The sequence below is a fragment of the Gymnoscopelus microlampas genome, assembly GCF_963454915.1.
Source record: "Gymnoscopelus microlampas genome assembly, chromosome: 1".
NCBI classification, from domain to species: Eukaryota; Metazoa; Chordata; class Actinopteri; order Myctophiformes; family Myctophidae; genus Gymnoscopelus; species Gymnoscopelus microlampas.
In genome coordinates, this window is record NC_139962.1 from 42,497,877 (window position 1) to 42,520,502 (window position 22,626).

The following is a 22,626-nucleotide window of genomic DNA, read 5'->3' on the forward strand; positions in this document are numbered from 1 at the left end:
GCCTGCATGCTCGAAGTCGGGTATTTGTTGGAACAGAAGAGAGGTGGGGGAGACCAAAAACACACAAAAATGAAGAAAAAGTTCAAATTCATGGTGTAGACCCTTTAAGTCAGTATAGCAATTACTGTAACAGCTTACTGTTGAACTCATAATATAAACAATGTCTACTCCTCACACAGAACAGTTTGCAGCACGCATGAGGAAGTGTTTACTTTCAACTACTTTCTTTTTTGTTCAAGGGGAAGTGAAAACGTGTGAATAGACCCCTGGTCATAAAGAGGCTCAGTTATCAGGTAGCCTACTGCTTCAAAGAGTAGCCTATGTTTTACTCTGTTTCTAAATTTACCTTCCACGGACACCATATGGATTATTGCTGAGAGACAGAAAAGATATAGTGCATAGCAGAGGTGGGTAGTAATGAGTTACATTTACTCTGTTACATTAAGTTAAGTAACATTTTGAATGAATTGCAAGTGTAAGAGTATTTTCATGCAACATAAATTACATTTTACTTTCACTATAGTATATTTTGTGAATAATTGTTTTTACTTTTAATTCTTTACATTTGGGCCAAATGTAAAGGAGGACAAGTATAATGTTTTTCAATGATTTGGCTACATTATGTTGTTTTTTTACCCATAGTTTTTTTTTTTTCAACATGTTCTGTTTGCTTCATTCTCTCAGAGACTTCAGCCAAAGAGGCTGACTGCTATTTGCATTGGCTCTTAATATTTGTATTGGACAAACATTTATAAGTTTATATATTATACATGTCAATTATGTTCTGATTATTTAAACAATAATCAGATTGAGATCCTATGAAGAATCTCAGTACTTCAGTTGTCTTTTCACTGGATGGACTCAAGTAATATGGATGATTTACTTTTACTTGGGTCATTATTTTAACCACTTCAGCATGCCTATTCTGGGGGGAACATTCCAAAACGCATTGTGTTGCGAGACATTGTGAGCATGTAGATCGGCTATTTTTGGCAAAGAGATTTAGTTTAGACGGGAAAAAACTGTACAGTTGTAACTCAAGTCTGTTTTACTAACTAGAGGGTTGGTTATAGAAACAATACTTTTACTTGAGTACAGTTTTTTTTTGCTATTCTACAAACCTCTGCTTTGTATTGACCCTCATTTACAGAGATGGGGTTTGGGGAGGTTCTCTGGTGTCCTCAAGCACATGCAGCCCTGCTGCGGCTACAAGAATCTGAGCTTCACCTGATGGAGGTTATGAAGAAATGGATGGCACAACGGGCCAAGAGTGAACGGGAGTTCTCTGTACAGCTTCACCAGATGTCTGTCATGGTGGACAGGCTGGATAGGCCTCAGTCTGGTGGAGGAATGGATTACATCAGCCAGCTCAACAAGGTGATGCTTGGGGTAGAATCGGTGAAATAGCAGGCCGGAGAGCAGGTGAGCCCGGCTCGATCAGCCCATGTGTGTGTCTTAGAGGGGCGGCCGACATTACACTGCCACCTGAAGTTCACCATGTGCTGGGCAATTTCAGGGGCATTCTTCCAAGAGATGACAAGGGAGGAACTCGAGGTCATAAATATCCTCCTATGTCACTCCAAAATCTTCCCAGGAAAAGGGCAGGCAGGGTTGGTGGCTAATGGCCTTAGGACAGACAGGTTGGAGACCCACAAACCATAGTCTTAATGGCTGGGGCACAGGAAAAGAAAGGTAGACTGCCTCAAAGGTTTGTTCAAAACCAGCGGCATTCTAACAAGAATAATAATAACCAAAAACAAAACAAGCCTCAGTCCGCTTGGTCCAGATTGGGCAGTTTGTACTGTCACTGTGTGTCTGGAAGTAGGACACAAAATGCTGGACTTGAGGAGTTGAGGCAGGGACTAACTCAACACAAGTGGACAGAGACACAACACATGATAGGCTAGACATTAACAGGGTTAACTAGACACAGGTGAACCAGATAATAATCAATAATCAGAAGATGTGCTGAGACAACATAGGAAACAATACAGTAGCTACAAAGGACAACAGGAAACACTAGAACATCCTTTTTCTTAAAAAAAAAGGGGAACATTCTTTTGAACCCTCTTTAACCCCAGCATGCCTATTCTGATGGGAACATTCCCCCAAAATAGCCGATCTACAAGCTCGCTTGTTCTGTTGAGTTTGTAGATCGAGATTTGATGTAGACGGAAAAAAGCTTTCAGAGTACCGAGTTGTGAACTCAGGTCTCTTTAACTAAGACTAGAGGGTTTAAGTGGTTAAATATTGACCAATAATGATGTTGAAAGTGGTTAATCAATATAAATAATAAAATATCTTATCTTATATCATTATTACACAGTACTGAATGTTCCCCATTCTGAAATAGTTTTTTTTTGCTCCCACTTAATACTGACATAGTTAAACATTTACTACCAGCACTAACAAGTTCCCTATTCTAAAATGTTTTAGTAACAGTAGTATAACACTTTGACTACAGAGTTCGCTCCCCATTCCAAAGTGATTTACCAAACCTTGTAAAAACAGAGACAAACTTTTTAACAGCACTGACAGGAATGGCAACCCTTAATATCCATTGTTATACTGTTATTGTTCTGTTGAGTGGATATCAGAGTAATTGTACAGTGAAAATCAAGTGTTTCAAATGTCTCCTTGTGACCAAAGACAAGGGAAACCTACAGCAGAGGTGTGCATAGTTGTCAGATTGACATATATGTACACAATATGTCAGATATTGAGTTACAATATATTAAGTTTCATGACCTTGTATTGTATTATGATTTGATGAATGATGATGAAGTGTATTGAGTCATTGCAGACAGTGACATATACTGTACATACACACCGTGCACACACACACACACACACACACACACACACACACACACACACACACACACACACACACACACACACACATGCTGTACATATACATGCATGCGTAGATACATACAGTACATACATATATACGGTACATGCCTACTTACATGTATACATACATACATACATACATACATACATACATACATACATACATACATACATACATTGTACAGTACATACGTATACTGTACATACAGTACAGTACAGTACATGCAGTACACACGCACATACAGTAAACACATACATACTGTATGCACAGACGCATACATACATACATACATACATACATACATACATACATACATACATACATACATACATGACAATATAGTTAACTCAATGTGGAAAGGCCACAGCACTGGAGCACAACAACATAGACTAGCAAGCCCATGAACTCAAATGGAGCAGTTTTTCTGCTTTTAGCACCATCCATTTATTTATTGTAATTTTTTTCATTCACCTTTTGCTCCTGTTAGTCGTGGGCTGTACTGTACTGTCAGACAGACAACCTGAGCCGTATGATGCGTAAACGGTCAGAGGACTTGCTGGATGGTCCCATAAGCAAACTGACACTCCTCATCAGAGACAAGCAGCAACTACGCAAGACCTATGCAGAGCAATGGAGTCTACTCCACCAGGAACTTAATAAGGTCTGATAAACCCACCCACGCACACACGTACGTACGTACGTGTGCACGCGTGCATGCGTGCATGCGTGCACACACGCCAATACTGAACAAACTCATGACCAAACCTTTCTAAAGTTACAAAAGGGAGAAATATCCACACACTGAAAGTTAAGCTCGCAATATTACATTTTCTTATAGAAAAAGTTTTGGTCAATGGGCCTGCATCAGTCATCAGGCATTGCATGTGTGTGTTTTTTTTTATTTTATAAATTGCTATCATTTTCAGTCCTGATTTTTCCCTCTTGTATGAATCTGCTGGCTAACCCTTTTTGACACGCAGGGCAGAACTGCAATATCAGCTATATTAATACAGAGCAGTCACATGAAATGAAAATTAATGGACCAGAAACCCAGTTTGGTGACAAAACACATTTTGATTAACGGATGTTGTCCATTACTGTAGTTTCCCTCTCAATGTTCCTTTTATTACCCAATTATTGCAGCCAGGCAAATTATGTTTATTTCAGCAATCCATATTGGTTCATAATGGTAAATTGTAGACATTTTGTTGATTTGCTAGGCCTTTTTTTGCCGTACTGTACAGATGAAGTTAGTAATGCCAATGCTCTGATGCAGTAGATTTCAAAAAGTGTGCTGTGTGACAAGTGCAGGGCATAGACAAATCTCATATTGATGTAACCTTTTCAATTAAACAAACATTAATTTGAAACACTATTTTAGGCGTGAGTGTCTGCCCCCGACACTTGATGTAGGCATTGGAATTGTACCAGAAATCTTTGTATTTATCTATTTTAATTACATTATCTTTCTGAAAATGTAGTTCCAAACTAACTCTGCATCATTCGTTTTGGAGCGGTACTGTGAGTTTTGGGAACAGTACTGAATTCTGGGGGTTCAGTTCAGTTCTAACTGAGCTATCTGAGGTGTCACCAAAAAGTCTATAAGTCTATATACTTTTCTCCATAAAATATTATGAAATATTCAAAATAGCAGATCTACAAGCTCACAATGCCTCACATCACGACACATGATCTTGTAGACTGGGTATTTTAGCAAAAGATACCCGTGTGGGGTGCCCTGAGATTTTTTACATAGTGTGCCTTGGGCACAAAAGTTTGAAAACTACTGCTTCCTATCTGTCCTGTTCTGTAGGTGATCCATACAGAGCTGGAGAGGTTAAAAAGTAGCTACAGACAAGCTGCGAGGGACGCAGCACTGGCCAAGAAGAAGTACCAGGATGCTAGTAAAGGTGGGCCGACTCTCACTTCACTAAAAAGGGGTTTAGAGGCACTCTCATTCTGACAAACCGAAACACAGAGCCATCCACTCTTTAACTCCTCTATGACAGTGTCTCCCACACAAAGGCCCTGTTTATGGGTTGTCAGTACATTTTTATGTCTTTCTACAAAAAAAGTAAAACGAAAAATCCATACAATTTTCAAAACTGAAAAACTAAGATTTTCATAAAAACGAAATTGTATTTCAGAAAATATTTAGCAATATTTAAGTAAAAACATTAAAAAAAAAATCTCTCTTTAAAACAACGAGCTTGAGAGAGCTATTTTTTAAATGGGCATTAGTGGTATATTGTCTCCGCCAGGCCAAAAGGCATGGCAAGAGGGTATCTTTTGCACCCTGTCCGTCCGCCCGCGTGTCCGTCCGCGTGTCCGTCCGTTAGCAGCTAATCTCCGGCACCGTTGGCCCGGTCGCTGCGAAACTGTGCACACACACTCCCTGGATGCCAATTCAGAACCTCTGCCCCAAATTTTTCACATGGGCCTGTTATAGCGCCACCAGGAGGCCGATTTGTGCAAAAACTTTTTTTTTTATATTACGCAGATTTTAACCAATCGTCATGCAAATCGGTACACAGTATCTCTATAGTCATTTGATCAACATGGATCTGTCCAATTTCCCATATTCCATCCTCATTGGCGTTGGCTTCCAAATTTTGCAGGATTGGTCCGTTTTGAACAAAATGCCTCAAATCATGAAAGCACCTTGCGATTTCCGTGAAATTTCACAGCACATTCACTCTAGGCCAAGGAAGAAATGCCATCCTTTTCACATTGGCCTGTTATAGCGCCACCAGCAGGTCTAATTTAGCAAAACACATTTTCAGAACAAAATGCCTCAAATCATGAATGCAGTGTCCGATTGCCGTGAAAGGCCTAAGAATAAATGGCACCCCTTTCACATTGGCCTATTATAGCGTCACCAGGAGGCCACAATAACGTACCTGACCTGGCGGAGACCTGTGCTCCGAGGAGCCCTTTATCTAGTTCATTATGTATCTTTATAAATTTGGGTCCCAGGGAGACAACACATTTTGGGTCTCGAGCTGAAATGGTTTTGGAAGCCCTGTTCTATAATGTCTTATCATTATTTTGTGTGTGTGTGTGTGTGTGTGTGTGTGTGTGTGTGTGGGTGTGTACAGACAAGGAGCGTGACAAGGCAAAAGAACGCTATGTCAAGGCTATGCTGAGACACCATGAGTTGCACAATGACTATGTTCTGTCTGTGCGAGCAGCCCAAGTATATCATCAGCAACATTATAGTAAGATCCAGCCTGCCCTGCTTGATGCACTGCAGAGCCTACAGCAGGAGATGGTGCTCATACTGTAAGCTCAAATGTGTTTATAGAGAAATTGGTGTGTGTGTGTGTGTGTGTGTGTGTGTGTGTGTGTGTGTGTGTGTGTGTGTGTGTGTGTGTGTGTGTGTGTGTGTGTGTGTGTGTGTGTGTGTGTGTGTGTGTGTGTGTGTGTGTGTGTGTGTGTGTGTGTGTGTGTGTGTGTGTGTGTATGTGAATTATTGTTGATAAGAAAACATTCCATTTGTACGCTATTCAAAATTATTAAAAAAACAAAAAGGATCATATTATTATTAGCACAACCATACTAAATGTGCAAAGCCTTTTTTTTACTCCTTTTAGCACCATCACTTTATAATAATACTACATTATTACAGTATGTATATTATCCAAATGATTGTATTGGCCACATATTGTTAACATCATAACTTGTGTGTAGCCTAATATAATAATAAGCTGCTATCCATAACCTCTGACCCAGGAGGGAGATCTTGCTGGAGTATTTTGACATTTCCAGTCTTGTCCAACATGAAGTTGAACGCATCCACAAGGAGATGTCCTCTGCTCTGAAATCAATAGACCCTGAAAAGGAATATGAAAACTTCATCCAACAGAACAGGTACTGTAGGCCTAAACGTCTTCTTCTCCTAAACCAATTAAACCACACAGCCATAAAGATGGATTATAACAACTGTGTGTGTGTGTGTGTGTGTGTGTGTGTGTGTGTGTGTGTGTGTGTGTGTGTGTGTGTGTGTGTGTGCGTGCGTGCGTGCGTGCACAACTGTCTCTCTCTTTGTCTATGGGTAGATCTGTTGGTGACATCCCAGTCTGTGCACACTTTGACTGTGGTGCTTTAGAGGACACTGATCAGCTAAAGCCTGGAGAGATTCAACTGAATGACCTCACACTGGAGGTACTTCAACACAGGTGAGTACAAAACATATAGCTTTAAGCCCTGTTCAGACTTTGTCACTTGATGTTGTCGTGCTCTGAAAATAGCCGACCTGCATGAAGCTCTCAACGTGTCATGGATGCAATGTGTTGTGAGCTTGTACATTGTCCATTTTTGGCATGTGACGCTTTATACCACAAAGCATGAATTAGGCATAATGCATTATGCTTGCACGCACACATACACGCACACGCACACTCTCTCTCTCTAACCCATCACCGTAACTGGCATATTGATTTCCATTATTCCCAGCCTTCTTAACTCTTCTATCGCTCAAGGCTTTCTAACCTATATTTTCTCCTTATCCTTGCCATCTTACCGGTACCCCGGCCTCTGTTAAACCTCTTCCTACTCCCTGTCTTATTATCTCTACATTCTGCCCACGCCTGCCCTTGCCTCTCTCTCTGCAGACTGACTGCGACAGAGGAGGAGCTGCTGCTCCTGGCTAGAGTTCTGGGCTCACAGCAGGATTCAGTCAACCACCTGGAGCTGCAACTGGAGGCAGAGAATGGGGGCATGAAGAAAGGGCAGAGGTGAGGTAACCCCAGACAGGCACACACATGTACGGGTCCATTTGGTTATGTTGGTTCCCTCTCTCAGTTACAATTGGTTGAATTAACGATGAGGATTTTGTCAGTGCAGCCAAAGGTTCATTGTGATCAGTTTTTGTTAGAGGATGCAGGAGATGTTCAGAGCACTGATGTGGTCCAGATCAAGTTTGGCCAAACAAATTGCTGGTCTGTGGGCAGTCTCTCAGTATTTTAAGCTGGACTGTAAGCAGTCTCTCCTAGAGTAGTTTAAGCTGGTCTGTAGGCACTAGGCAGTCTCTCCTAGAGCAATTTAAGCCGTCTGTAGGCAGTTTCTCTAATAACGTAATTAAAGCTGGTCCGACAGTCTCTCCTGGAGTAGCTGGTCTGTAGTAGAGTAATTTAACCTGGTAGTAGTTTAAACTGTCACATCATAGGTTTACAACGTGTAAAAAAATAAGTGAGAGAAATTCTTTGCCATCCAAGCTCCATCATTCAGTTTCAAGAAAGGTGGAAAGAGACAGAGAAAGAAACAGAACAACAGGTCAGATGTCATTGTAGGCAGTGTGTGAAATATACAAAAGGTGCATGATATATACATAAGGTGTACGGTTAAAATAGTAGTGGGATGAGGCCGTTAAAAGCAGTAGATGTAATTACTGTTATGTCCAATAAAATGAGGCAGTTTAGTTTAAGCTGGTCTTGCTGTAACAGGCAGTGAGGCCATACTTGACCATGCTTTGTGAATGATAAAGCACTGATGTGTTTAGAATTGTGGAGACTTCTCATTTTGCCTAAGGAGGATGTCTACAAGCATTAGAGGTTCCTCAAAGCGAGAGTTGTCAAGACATTAACAAGATCCTGGAGGACCTGCTGACAGCTTGCTTCAAATACTCCTGGGAGATGGTCAGATTGCCTCTCAGTTAAGGGTTGAGAGTTGCTTCAGAAATGAACAGTCTTACATCTTACGTGTGGAACTTCCTCTAACGGCAGAGACGAGTTGCTTTTTGCTATTTAATGAACTAATTTAATTGTTTGTTTTACGTTTTTGGAAAATGTCGAAACGTTTTACCTAAATGGCATGCCCAAAATAGGGAGCGAAAGTTAAGTTCCAAATTTGCCCACATCCTGCACACAGAGTGTACCAGTTCAGCAAGCTGCATGCCCTAGAGGAGTGTCGGCACCAGGTTTTGCTGACCCTGGGCACCAGAGCCAGGCTGGAGGCTCAAAGACTGCTGCTGACGGAGAGACTAGAATGGCTGGGGTCCCGTGACCCCCCCTCTGCCTTGATGCCTGATGACAACAGCTCTGTAGTCTCTACAACCACATCTAGTGTATGTTCTCTGTGGTTCTTTATCTGTCTTTCTGTCATTCTTTTAGCATGAACAGTCATCAACCTCGCTTTTCCTATCACTGTTGTTTGCTCTTACTGACAACTGTGATCTTCTGTTTTCAGGAGCCGGAGGGGAGTGGTTCCATGCACCTCATCAAGGAGGGGATCATGAACCATCTGGGCAACGTGTTTAAAACCAAATTCACAGTCAGTAGTACAGTAACTCCCTGTCAGGGCACAATAATCCACCAGCATTCTAGAGTTAGTCAGTTACAGGTATTTGTGTCTAGGCATAAGTACAATTAATGGTCATTGTACCATGTATGAACACGTCTTTCCTTTTTACTGTCACATTAGTTAGAAATGAAGGTAAGGAGAAGCCTGTAAATAAGTCATTTACAGTTTTTGTACACTGACATCTGCTGTCACAGACTAAATGTGTGCATTAAAGTTTGATAGTATGCGTACACTTAATGGCCCAGTTCAATTGTCCACCATGGTTCTTCCGGTGGGCCTCTGTTCAAGAACTTTAGATATTTTTTAAATACTTTAAATACTGTCAGTCTTGTTTAACAAACTGTACCCTGAAGTAAAGTTAACCTCTATTTGTCGTTTTACATATTAACACAGAAACATAAGTACAGGTATCCAGAGAAATATCTACAGTACTAGCATATTAGCACTTTCAGTCTTATCCAAGAATGAGAGTGGTAATAAGATAAACTTTTATGTGTACAGTATGACTACACAGAAGGTACACTTGAGATGTTGCTGCTCTTCAAAGAGACTCTCTCTCTCTGACGTGTGAACTCATAATATTGTAGCACATCTTTATTCAAGTCTTCTTGTGTGCAGGTGCCCCCAGCACAGGCACTAGTGCCAGAGGTGGACCGACCTCTGGGGCAGCAGGGTTGGTACCATGGAGCTATCCCCAGGCTGGAGGTGCAGGAGCTGTTGAAGAACGAAGGAGATTTCCTGGTCAGAGAGAGCCAGGGAAAGCAAGAATATGTCCTCTCTGTCTACGGGGCCGGTGGCTGTCGACACTTCCTCATTCAGAGAGTTGACGTAAGTCAATCCAGTGGTTCTCATACAATTTATTTTCAAGGACCCCCAGTCTGTTATGCATTATGCCACAGACCCCCATAACTATGAGAGTGTACAAGTGGAACCATTTATACACTCTGAGTTACAGACCTATAATTAATAATCCATTTGGTTCCTAAGTATCATTTAGTTGGGGGGTCCCCGGACCCCACTTTGAGAACCACTGAGTTTATCTAAGAAGTTGGTGTGCAGTGCACCGTATACAGTACCGTTAACCATTTTTGTTCCTACTTAAAATGACGTTCAAGTGATATTCCAGAGCGCCATCTACATACTATCTGGAAAACTCCCCAACAAGTTTGTGGCGTCTCAACCGGTCGAAATGGGCCTTGAAATAAAACAAAAATCATCAATCAATCAAGTGCATTACAAAGCAATCATTCACCGAACCACAGAGGGTGAGGTCATTCCCTACATCAGTGGTTCTCAACCAGTGGTCCTTGAGGGGGTTCCAGGTGGTCCCCAGCTAAATGATGGAGAGTTGGTAACCAAATGGACCCTTATAGATCTTTAATCTTTAGAGTGTAAAATGAACCCCCTACGGGTCCATTTAGCTTCATTTTACACTCTCAAGAGTTAAATTATTGTTAAACATCTGCATTACTTAATTAAAGAATTGTCATCTCTCCTATGGTACCAACATCAATACAGCATGGAATTTTGTACAAAATCGTATCCAACGATAACAAGATATTCTTGGGTCTGAGAGGCTAAATCTCATCAAATGGTGGTCTGTGGCTCAAATGCCCAATAAATAATGGACCTTGATATGAAAAGGGTTGAGACCAACTACCTTACATTACCCGCGCCCACGACACATTGCAACCCTATAACAGACGAGCAGCTGCCGTGTTCCCTGGCAGCCGTCTCCGCTGATATCCCTTGTTCCTTCCACTTAGTAAAACCGGAATGATGTTCAATTTTACCACTGTGTGTTTGTCATTTACAACGGGCCAGCGGCTATAGGCCTACTGTACTGTTCTCTATTAGCTCCAATAAAAGACCAACAGGATTGGTATCACTGGGGGAAGTCTGGTAATGGCCTATATGTTTTACCACAGATCTCTAATTTCTGATTATTATTAACTACTGTTTTTCAGCAAACTGCCACATACACAAATAGCTTGGGGGGGGAAAGTGATATGTTCCTCTATAATTTGATGGTGTAATAAGGTGATACTTATCTCACATAGAGGTAGAGAGAGAGAGAGAGAACAGGAAATAAAGTGTAGTTCTTTAAAACTGGTTACTGGCAAACACGCATTTTCCAGGAACTCCTGAATATTCAAAATAGCTAGAATTTTATCAACAGGGACCCGGTTTGTTCACCGGCCCCTCCTGGCTTTGTGTCAAAATGTTCTCTTTAGCAAGAGAATCCCTACAGTAACGATGAGCAGGCTGGTGCCTTGCATGGTTGCCTCCACTGTCTGTGTGTGAATGTGTGAATATAATGCACACATTCACCAAATCTCTACACAAACAAATACCAAACACTCAGCTTGTAAATCTGCTGTTTTTGCAAAATATTCAACTATTTTCGGGATGCTAGGTTAGGGTTAAGCAAAGCCTATTTTATACTTCCTTCTACGATGGTGTCGCACAAAAATAACCAGTCTAATATTATATACCAATCTGTCAAAAAACTAATAAATATAGCTGCAAGCAGCGATAATACGGGGCCAGCGAATGCAGAAAGAAAAAAGAAAGAAGCAATGATAAGTAATATGCACAATAAGCCATAGAAACATAGAAGACTGAACTTGAGAGAAAGAAGACCATGCAATTAACAAATGAGCATTTTAAACCCTCACTAACCCTAACCTCAGTAAAACAACGCCTAAGCCTATCCTCAAGAAACACTATGTGTAAACCCAAGAATGCCAAATCATGATCACCTCAATACATTGTCAGGGACAGGGATCGTACCAGCGACCCACGGACTGCCTCTCTTCTCATTGAGCTAGATATATGGCCTCCCTGACAGTGTCTGTTGACATCTATAATTATTTTTCGTCCATTATGAACCAAGCCTCTGTGTCCCGAACTACTCTAGATAACTGGTTCACAAACCATTTAGCAATAAAGATTTTTTTTTGTCTTTTTTGTCTCGAACTAGTGAAAGTAGCCTATCTACAAGATGTTGTTTGATTGTAGATCGGCTATTTTCCCAATGAAGTATGTCACACATTGTAAAAACATACTCTCAAATAAGCATTTCATTTTATCTTTAAAAATTGCACATGCATTATTTGATGCAGTCATGTTTTGTGCGATGCAATTGAAAAGTGGAATGACCCACCTACAGACAGAACCAGATAGACAGACAGAGTGAGAGAAACAGACAGCTCAACCTATTGCCATTGACAGGAATCAAACTCTCAACCTTCTGACTCACAGGCTGAGACACTACCTGTAGTGCTATAGCTTCATCCAGGCTGAAGTTGTCTGTTGAAGATCATAAACTTTTGCCTTCTGTCATCATGAACCAAGCCCCTGTTTCACTAACACTAAGATCACTCGTTCACAAACCATTTACCAATAGACAAATTGTAAGTCTCCTCGAAACCGAAACCAGTGAAAGCAGCCGATCTACAAGCTCACAAAACGTTGCTATCTGAAAAGTTGTGAGATTGTATATCGGCTATTTTCACAATGAAGTACGTCATACATTGAAAAAACATACTCTCAAATAAGCATTTCAAGTTATCTTCACCGTTTGCACATGTATTCATTGATACAGTCATGTTTTTTGCAATTCAACTTAAATGAAGTCTGCATCAAGTGAGGCTTGAACTGGCAACCTTATGGTCGTGAGGCACTCGCTTAAGGGAGAAGCCATTGGACCAACAGACAAGACCTGTGAAAAAAGAGATCACACAGATGATACAGTTTCACGCAAATAGCTGAAAAATCCTGGGTTTAAGTGTTTTTCAAACTGCTCAAAATTGCGGACAATTGCGGACAATCTTACTGGTCAACGTGATAGATGTGTTCCTCATGAGTCAAGGCACATGTGTAAGCAGGTTTAATGGCTGTCGGCCAAACGAGGCATGACATTTGCCTGTTTAAAGTTTGCATTTTCAAAAAAATCGCTATAGCGCCCCCCTTTGAACATTGGAGTAAGATTGGTTTCAGTGATATTTGGAATGACCCTCAACATTACCGCAAAGTTTCAAAGAAATGTGAGTCTGCATGTATGTGATAGGGGCAGATGAATAATTGTCATAAAACTGCAATATTCATTGGCTCATTAAAGCTTCATTTTTTCACTTATGGAAAATCCGCTGCATCGTTGAGTCGGCATAGGTCCAAAGTTCATGTGTAAAAAGTTTCGTGCAGATTACTCAAAAATCCCAGGAGGAGATTTCATATAATTCAAAATGGTGGGAGATCTAAAGGTCAGAGGTCAAAAGTCAGAGTGTGAAAGTTGTTCAGCATGAGGAGACGCATATGTGTATCGAAGTTTCATGGCTGTAGGTCAAACAGGGCATGAGTTGTACAGTACCTGTTCAAAGTTGGCATTTTCAATTGAGTGCTATAGCGCCACCTTTTGACGAAAGATTGTGAGATTTATTTCTTGATAGTTTTTCATGACCATCTATCATATGGCAGAGTTTCGTAAAAAGCGTATGCACGGTTCAGCCAGAACTGCGAAAAGTGGCAGAAGAAGAAGAATCAGAAGAATAATGCCAATATCAAAACGGAGCCATGCTGGCAGCCTGGCCCCGTAATAATAATAATTAAAGTAAAGATTTAAGCAGGACTGAAGTGGAAATTCCACATTGTGTTGACCATCTTTTGCACAACAAACACTGTTCCTGTTATACAACATACAGTACAGTGGAGGGGTTTCTGTATACATAAGTATTTTTGTGATTGCATGTGTGTCCATGCATGTACAGTGAACATGCATGCATGTCATGCATTTCTGTGTCAGTAGAATTTGTACCGTCTGGATGGAGAAGGGTTCCGTAGTGTCCCCCTTCTGGTGCACAACATGGTCTCCTCCAATCAGCATGTCACCAAGAGGACAGACATTGTGCTTAAGAAACCTATCCTTAAGGTATATCACACACACACACACACACACACACACACACACACACACACACACACACACACACACACACACACACACACACACACACACACACACACACACACACACACACACACACACACACACACACACACACACACACAGTAAAAGCGTTATTGTCGATAACAGCTGGTACCTTGGGTCTTGTTAGATTTTACAGTCTTCTATAAATTGTTGCTTTCTCTCCCACTCTCTCTCCCACTCTCTCTCTCTTTCTCTGTATTAAAATAAAATTAGGACAAGTGGGTTCTGGAGCATGATGATATTATCTTGGGACACAGTATTGGTCGGGTGAGTTGACATTTACTAACTGGTTGTTTAGAAATGAACTGCACATGGTGTTCTTCATTTCTGAAATGTTCTCCTTTTGTGTGTGTGTGTGTGTGTGTGTGTGTGTGTGTGTGTGTGTGTGTGTGTGTGTGTGTGTGTGTGTGTGTGTGTGTGTGTGTGTGTGTGTGTGTGTGTGTGTGTGTGTGTGTGTGTGTGTGTGTGTGTGTGTGTGTGTGTGTGTGTGTGTGTGTGTGTGTGTGTGTGTGTTTTTTGTTGTTGTTAACAGTAGGCCTACAGCAGACAAATTCTTCTGAAATGTTAATTCATAACAATACTCAAGACATTGTGAATGAACCTTTGTTTTCCCACTGGGTCTTTAGGGGATAATAGCCAGTGTGTTTCTATTGCCCAGGGCAACTTTGGGGAAGTTTATATTGGTCGCCTTCGCTCTGATAACACCCCAGTGGCTGTCAAAACCTGCAGAGAAAACCTGCCACCAGAACACAAGAATAGGTTCCTTATGGAAGCCAGGTTGGTTCGGTACAAACACACACCCAATACACACACTACATCTACATGCAAGCGTGCTCACACACGCACGCACGCACGCACACACACGCACACACACGCATCATAATAATGTTTATTGTCATATCACTGGGTGGTTTACAGGTGTAAAACTGTGGGTGAAATACATTTTCTCTGCAAGCTCCATCATTTCTTTGTTATTTCAAAGAAGAGGGGTGGGGGTGGGGACAGAGGGGGGAAATAAAGCATAAAAAACTAAGGTATCTATATATTTACACATAGCATATCTATCCGTCCGTAAAGCATGTACATGAGGTTAGAATACATGCAGACACCGTGTATTGTCTTGAGAGGCATCCAGTGTTTAGTTATTACTCTTAAAAATGTCCCCCTTTCTTTCCACCTTTATTACTGTCCCTTCATCTCCTCTCTCATCCCTGCTATTTATATCTAAACCCACAACTGTCCAGGATCCTGAAGCAGTATGATCACCCCAACATTGTCAGGTTAATTGGGGTATGCACTCAGAAACAACCCATCTACATCATCATGGAGTTAGTGGAAGGTATATTATATGATCCTTATTTTAACATATGTGAAATGAACAATGATCTTCAAATGGGATTATCCGTCCTGGTTTTCCTGGCTTTGACCATAATTCATCATAGTTGGTACTATAATACAGATTATTTAATAGCTGTAATGACAGTGATAGTGTGTGTGGGTGTGTCAAACAGGTGGTGACTTTCTCACCTTTCTGCGCACTGTGGGTTACAACATGCAGCCAAAGATGTTGGTGAAAATGATAGAAAATGTAACTTCTGGCATGGAGTACCTGGAGAGCAAGAAGTGCATCCACAGGTACGTCAAATAGATCTATGAATCAGGACACTTTAAGGACACAAACGATGAAACCAAGATAATGAAATAGCATAAAAGCATAGTGTGTGCATAGTTAGTATACCATATTACAGTATAACTGCACGTGCAGAGCACATTATTTAGGGATCGCTGTGGAAGGATGAGCACATTGCTTTTACAGTATTGCATAGCTTGCATTATGCAATATTTTTGATTATCATAAGTTTATTTATTTTTTGCCCCCATCCTAAAGCATAATTTATACTCTGTTGCATGGTGCTCATAAAAATAATTATTATTTTCAGATAAGAAGTCATTTCGAGAATGTTTCTCATTATAATGACTTGTTTTAGGTAAAAACAATTCATCACATAGGCAGAAATGTCTTTCGATAGCTTCTATTGGCAACTCCCTCACTGCTCACTAAGGCAGATTATCCAGACCAACATGACCGGTAGTAGCCCAGTTTGTCTAACTTTGGCTGCCTAGCGGATGCCTATGAAGGAAAGGTGGAGATCTGGCTGTTTTTTTTTATTTTTATTTTTACATGTATTGCTGTAATTCCTCTTGTTTATTGGCTGTGGCCACTTATTGCACAATGGGGCTTTAAATCTCAGTCCCTCGAGTTTACAGTATAGTTTATAGATATATATATATACAGTATATACTGTAGTAGTTATATATATACAGAGACTACAACAACAATACAGTAATAATAATAATAATAATAATAATAATTATTATTATAGAGCTTTTCAAAGCAGCATCACAAAGTGCTTTACAAAAGAGAGAAATCACAGGAACATAACATGCAAGAGATAAAATGTAAAATTCAAGAGATAAAGGAAATAAAGTAAAAAAATAAATAGGCCAAATGAAAAGATGAGGATAAAATAGAGGCAATGATCAATATATATTTTTTTTTAAAGGAGGAAAAGAGATGGAGGCAATGAGAAGATTAGAAACACAAGAATACATAAGACATAAAAGTACATTTCCAGATGACACTGACTGGGTAGTTTTAGGTAGGCCTACTTGGTGACAACCCGATCGCTTCAGGTAATGAGACGAGTTTTAGGATTAACCCAAAGGGCCCTGAGGATCTCAGACTGCGTTCAGTCGCTCACTTACTCACTCACTGACTGACTGACTGACTGACTGACTGACTGACTGACTCGGTCGGTCGGTCGGTCGGTCGGTCCGTCCGTCCGTCCGTCCGTCCGTCACTCACTCACTCACTCACCTCGCCATCACTTTAAACAGCCTTTCTCATTTCAGGGATCTAGCAGCAAGAAACTGTCTAGTGGGAGACGAGAGTATTGTGAAAATCAGTGATTTTGGTATGTCTCGTGAGCAAGAGGATGGTGTCTATTCTGCCACAGGAGTCTTCAAACAGATCCCAGTGAAATGGACGGCCCCTGAGGCCCTCAACTATGGTACGGCCCATTTGCTTCTGACCAACCGACATGCCTTGGAAAGGCTATTCCTTATTTTGCAACAACTCTGTTTGGTTGTGTATAAAATCCAAAAGGTTTTCTGTAAAACACAATATCATGTTTCAGATCTTGAAGGAGGAAAAAAGCACATAGCTTATGCTGGTGACAGTTAGGCAGTGTCTTTGCCAATGCTGCCCCCTGTTTGTGTTTTCAGGTCGTTACACCACAGAGAGTGACGTGTGGAGCTTTGGTGTCTTGCTATGGGAGACTTTCTCCAAGGGAATGACCCCATATACCAGCATGACCAACCAACAGACACGGGACGAGGTGGAGAAGGGTACGGAAGTATTATGTGTATGAATTTACAGGAATTTGTATATGATAATAACACTGCCTAATTCTTATTATTTTTTTGGGGGGGAAAGGGAACTTTGAGGCAAAAGGGCAGGTGAAGCACCCAAACAGTGGTTGGGGGCAATTGTAACACTGTAAAAATAAGTCATATTAACACCCTTTATCTCAAATAAAAGCACATCACTAAATAATATGTATTTTTTATAATTTAACATTTTTACTTACGAATGTTTTATATACATAATTACAATTATTTTGTATTTTTATTCGAATTATTTTACTTTAAAATGTTGTTTTTTCAAATGTATGTCTATTTTTTATTTAAATATATTTTTACTTTGAAATGTAGTGACATTTAGTGAAATATGTTCATTTACTAACATAAAAGTATGTAATCCCAGACAAAAAATCTGCTTGCATTGAAAACACATTGTTACAATTGACCCCGGTCACTGTGTTACAATTGCCCCCGATGGGGCAACCATGATAAAATCCCATGTTCTAGCTACCGTAGAAACACCTATACTAGCATATTTAATGCTGACACATAAATTATCTGACATCTTTAGACAGCAGAAGGAAAATACCGTACACTAAAAAAAATTACGTTTACACCTCAAAATCATGTTTTTGTTGAAAACTTCTGCTGAGATGAAATGATCATTCTATCATTTCATAGGCAGAGAGAGGACCCTACTGAGCATGTGCACAAGAAGTCTCACCCCTCTAGCTTATTTCTAATTAGAATTATTGAGTGTGTTACTTTTGTCCCCTGTTACTTTTGTCCTTGGTCTCCCTACTGTCTGTCAACTGCAGTCATTCTTCTTATTGTGTCAGCATATACTGTACCTTGTAAAGTACCTCAAGGCAAAATACCTAGATGTACTGTAATTATTTGTGTAGAGAGAGAGAGAGAGAGAGAGAGAGAGAGAGAGAGAGAGAGAGAGAGAGAGAGAGAGACATGAGAGATGAGAGAGACACAACGAACACAAGACACACTAATGTGGAAGTAGACGTGACATTGACAATTAACCACGTAAACCATATACTTTGTTGACAGAGGGGTCCCCCAAGGGTCTATTCTTGAGGGTCCCTCAGGGGTCATTACCCCTCCTTTTTTCCCTTTACACCAAATGTCTTTGCCGAAAATAGCTGATCTACAACAAGCTCACAACACCTGGTGACACGTAGCTTGTACATATTTTTGATGAATGTTCGCCCCCAGAATAGGACCGCTAGGATTCATGTGGTTGAATCAATTCAAAATGTTCTCTCTTCATGTGTGTATACGGTTACATGTATTTGTGCAACCATCAGATCTGACTAGAAATTCCAACTCTGTTCTCAATGTTTCCCAGGGTACCGTATGCCTGCTCCCGTCGGCTGCCCCTCGGAGGTCTACAGCCTCATGTGTAGCTGCTGGCAGTATGACTCCAGAAGCAGACCAACTTTCACCAAACTCCAGGCTGAACTCAGTGCTCTCTACCACAAGTTTCCATGACATGCTTGTTTTGGGTGGAACATGTTTGCTGTTTGTTTTCAGTTAACTAAGAATTTGAAGAACTGTTTTACATTCATGAATTATGACCCCCCCAATCCCACCCTACCACACACATTTGCTTACTGCTTACTCCCATACACACACACACACACACACACACACACACACACACACACACACACACACACACACACACACACACACACACACACACACACACACACACACACAAACAAACATGTGTCAGTGACAAAATGGGCTTGGCAAGATGAAAAGTTTACAAATCTTTTAAGGCTTGTTTGTCAGGTTTGTTAAAATGTACATTTTATAGTCATGTTGTTTTCATATCATTTGAATACATTTGCATAATTTTTACAATGAAAATGACAGAATGCGCCTGAAAATGTGTAACCACCTAAAAATATTGAGTATTTTATCCATTTCAGTGAGTGAGTGTAGTCGAAGGAGTTTATATTATATATATATATTATATTATATAGGTCTACATGTACTAGACTAGTCAACTGCTAAGAAGCACAACCATAATTACACCCTTCCTTGTTTTTCTTGCCTGTGAGTTTCAGAGTGTAGATATGCTTGTCCCTTATGAGCCTGAACGCAGTCTGAGATCCTCAGGGTCCTCTGGGTTGTTCCTAAAACGTGTCTCATCTGAGGTGATCGGGTTGTCACTAAGGACCTAAGACTAGCCAGTCCATGTCATCTGGAAATGTAGGTACTATTATGTCTGCTTTTTTAATCTTCTCATCGCCTTTATCGCCTATTTTCTCTTTTGTGAATAATATCTCTATTTTATCCTTGCACACCTCCTTTTATGTGGTCTATTTGTATTTACTTATAAACCATGATCCCACTTCTACACTACTTTTCCCAAAGTGGTTAGGATTCCTGGTTTTCACCCAGGCGGCCCGGGTACGACTCGCGGTATGGGAACAACTCTTTTCTTGATGAATTGAATACATTGTGTTATCATTTTAGCATCATTGTATAATCGTCCCCTGTACCTTTTGCAAACCGTTAACACAGTATTCAATCAATCAATCAATCAAACAAACAAACGACACACACGTGTTCCCAACCGGCATTTTGACCTTTTCCATCTTCAAATTGGGCCTCTTCACAAACGTCACGTGCAACCCGGCACGAATGAATGTCACGCGAAGCCCTACCTATCACTCATAGTGTCAGATACTCCTCCCAGACCCACGTTTTGAATGCTGTGCCTCCTCCTCCAAGGAGGGCCAGAACTGCCATATTTAAAAAATAATTAAATAAAGGAATTAATGAAATAATAAAAAAATAAAAGTAAAAATAAAAGTGCAGGTTAATTTGGAAATAAATATGCACAGAAAGAGACAAATAAATAAATGTTTTGTGTGATTACTTATTTTTCTTTTCACTTATTTCCAAATGTAGACTTAATGTTTAATGTATTTCCCATATTATTTATTATTATATTTATTATTATCTATATATTTACCTATTTCCTCAACCATAAAAATAAAACGATTCAGGACTATTCATGTATTAGCTATAAAACCCAGAGTGATCAGACCCACAATGTGATGAGATTTCAGTGTCAGGCCCTTTTCACAAAGACCGGAAGTGTTCAGTTGTAAAATGTTATCATATTTTGGCAATTTGGCATTGTGTTGGCATTGTGCATTGTGTTGCATGATATATGATAAAATGATAATGTTAACTGCACATACAGTACGGTATATAAAATATAATACGAATATTCTGGGATACACAAACCACCCTGAGCTTATCCTGTCACCCCATCCATCCTGTCAAGTAGGGCACTGACAGCCCCTGTCCCAAGCACTAGATAGCTTATCAGCCAAACATTCAGTGTTCGGCTTCTCATGCGTAACTTGTTCGGTACCCATGTAAAGATGATACTTGTTCTGAACCTGCACGTAAAGCAGCAGGTGATGTAAATGAGACAGATCATACTTAACTTGTGATGGTAGACAGAAGACGTGGTTGACAGGCAGGATGACACTGACACTCCCATTTCGTGTCAGAGGTAAGAGTGAAAGGGGTCAGGTGCAGTTCATTTTAAGGGATGTCTGAATCCTGTCTAGACCCTATCTGTCACCAGCACTACAATTCGACTTGTTGAATTACAGTATGTAGCTGTAATTCTTAATATATTTCAGTGTGGCGGTAAGCAGTGTTTAATGTGGATGCCATACATTCATTATTAATTCCATTCATTGTTCAATAATAACAAAGTCACTACCCACTAATTGCTTTAGCTATAGGAATTCTGTCAGTTGAGGAATGCAAACATGAAAGAAAAATGCAGTTGCAGAACAAGTACTAAAAGACTACTTTTTGCATAAGTTCGATTTTACTCACGTGCCGAGACACGAGAATTACATTCTGCAATGCTTTCTTCTACCTTCTGCATTTCGTTTTTTCTTCGCACAGGAGGGGGAGGAGGTGGCACATCAGGTTGGGCACTATCTCCACAGTGTCTCACCCATGCCCCTGCCTGTACTCAAGTAAAACTGGAATTATAATTATTATTTTAGTTTTTTAGGCCAAAATCAACAATATGTTTTCTTCATAAATCATCCTTACTAAAATATATATTTAATTCCAGTAAATGGAGTCATCGTAGCAATAGACTTCATATGTTCCGCCACCGTAAGGCACTGATTTTGCCATTCATCTGCAGAAAGAAAACAAGAAATACCTGCATTAATTAAGGTGTGGCATTCGTCAGTCATGGCCGATTCGCCTCAGATATGAAAGATAAAGATGTCAGCTTTAAACTGATTGCTCAACCGTCTCACTTTTAAAACAATCTCACCTGTCAAGCATGTTCTGCGACTTTCCATCTTCACCTGACAGTCCCGTGATTTTGAGGATTGCCTCTAACCTTTGCTGTTTGCTACAAACTGAAGGATTGCATACTGTCCACCAACTTCCTTTCATTTTGAAACAGTGTCCATATTATTAAAGGCATAGTTCACCCCCCCAAAACATTTTTTTCCTATCAATTAGTCACCCCATGGAGACTTGAATTCATGAATATTTTTTTGTTGGATAGACTAAAAAATCTCCATGAATTCAAGTCTCCATGGGGTGACTGATAGGAAAAAAAAGTCATTTTGGGGGTGAACTAACCCTTTAAACATAAACATCATGTACTGCATAACCTATTGTAAAAACGTTTAAATCACATCACAAAGACATGCGACAACAAAAATATGTTCAGTTCTTGGCATTGCATCTGACGTATGACTATAAATATTTTTTTATTGACTTATTCATGTTATAATGCCAAACTCCGATACTACTCTTCACACATTTACTCCGTTTGACTTTGTAGAATCTTATTCTTTGAGATCCATGTACTGTCTACTGTGTTTACCCAGGAAATATCAGACCAAATTGGCACCAAACTGAGCAGTGACCCTCATCAACCTGCATGTTGGTCAATGACTCAGCAACACATACACACTTTACACCCTTTTTTTTTGCTTTGATTGATTGATTGATTGATTGAATTTTTTTCGGC

The 22,626-nt window shown here is 40.2% G+C and overlaps 1 protein-coding gene across 1 annotated transcript; it reads left to right on the plus strand.

The window, feature by feature from the left end:
• Window positions 1–292: 292 nt before the first annotated feature.
• Window positions 293–19,158, plus strand: fes (FES proto-oncogene, tyrosine kinase). Its single transcript, XM_084066376.1, has 19 exons — window positions 293–407; window positions 1,151–1,377; window positions 3,345–3,518; window positions 4,671–4,767; window positions 5,956–6,139; window positions 6,590–6,727; window positions 6,916–7,035; window positions 7,471–7,593; window positions 8,726–8,921; window positions 9,044–9,127; window positions 9,776–9,985; window positions 13,965–14,087; window positions 14,361–14,414; window positions 14,806–14,924; window positions 15,392–15,486; window positions 15,659–15,782; window positions 17,061–17,218; window positions 17,433–17,555; window positions 18,931–19,158. The coding sequence occupies exons 2-19, from the start codon at window positions 1,153–1,155 to the stop codon at window positions 19,071–19,073; spliced, it is 2,490 nt and encodes an 829-aa protein (XP_083922502.1). The 5' UTR covers window positions 293–407; window positions 1,151–1,152; the 3' UTR covers window positions 19,074–19,158.
• The last annotated feature ends 3,468 nt before the right edge of the window (window positions 19,159–22,626 follow it).

What these genes read in the sequence shown, in the direction of transcription:
- fes (XM_084066376.1), top strand. Translation starts at nt 1,153, where the DNA reads ATGGGGTTTGGGGAGGTTCTCTGGTGTCCTCAAGCACATGCAGCCCTG. An exon ending in TCCTCATTCAGAGAGTTGAC is followed by an intron (nt 9,986 to 13,964) that starts GTAAGTCAATCC and finishes CTGTGTCAGTAG; the next exon opens with AATTTGTACCGTCTGGATGG. An exon ending in TTAAGAAACCTATCCTTAAG is followed by an intron (nt 14,088 to 14,360) that starts GTATATCACACA and finishes AAATAAAATTAG; the next exon opens with GACAAGTGGGTTCTGGAGCA.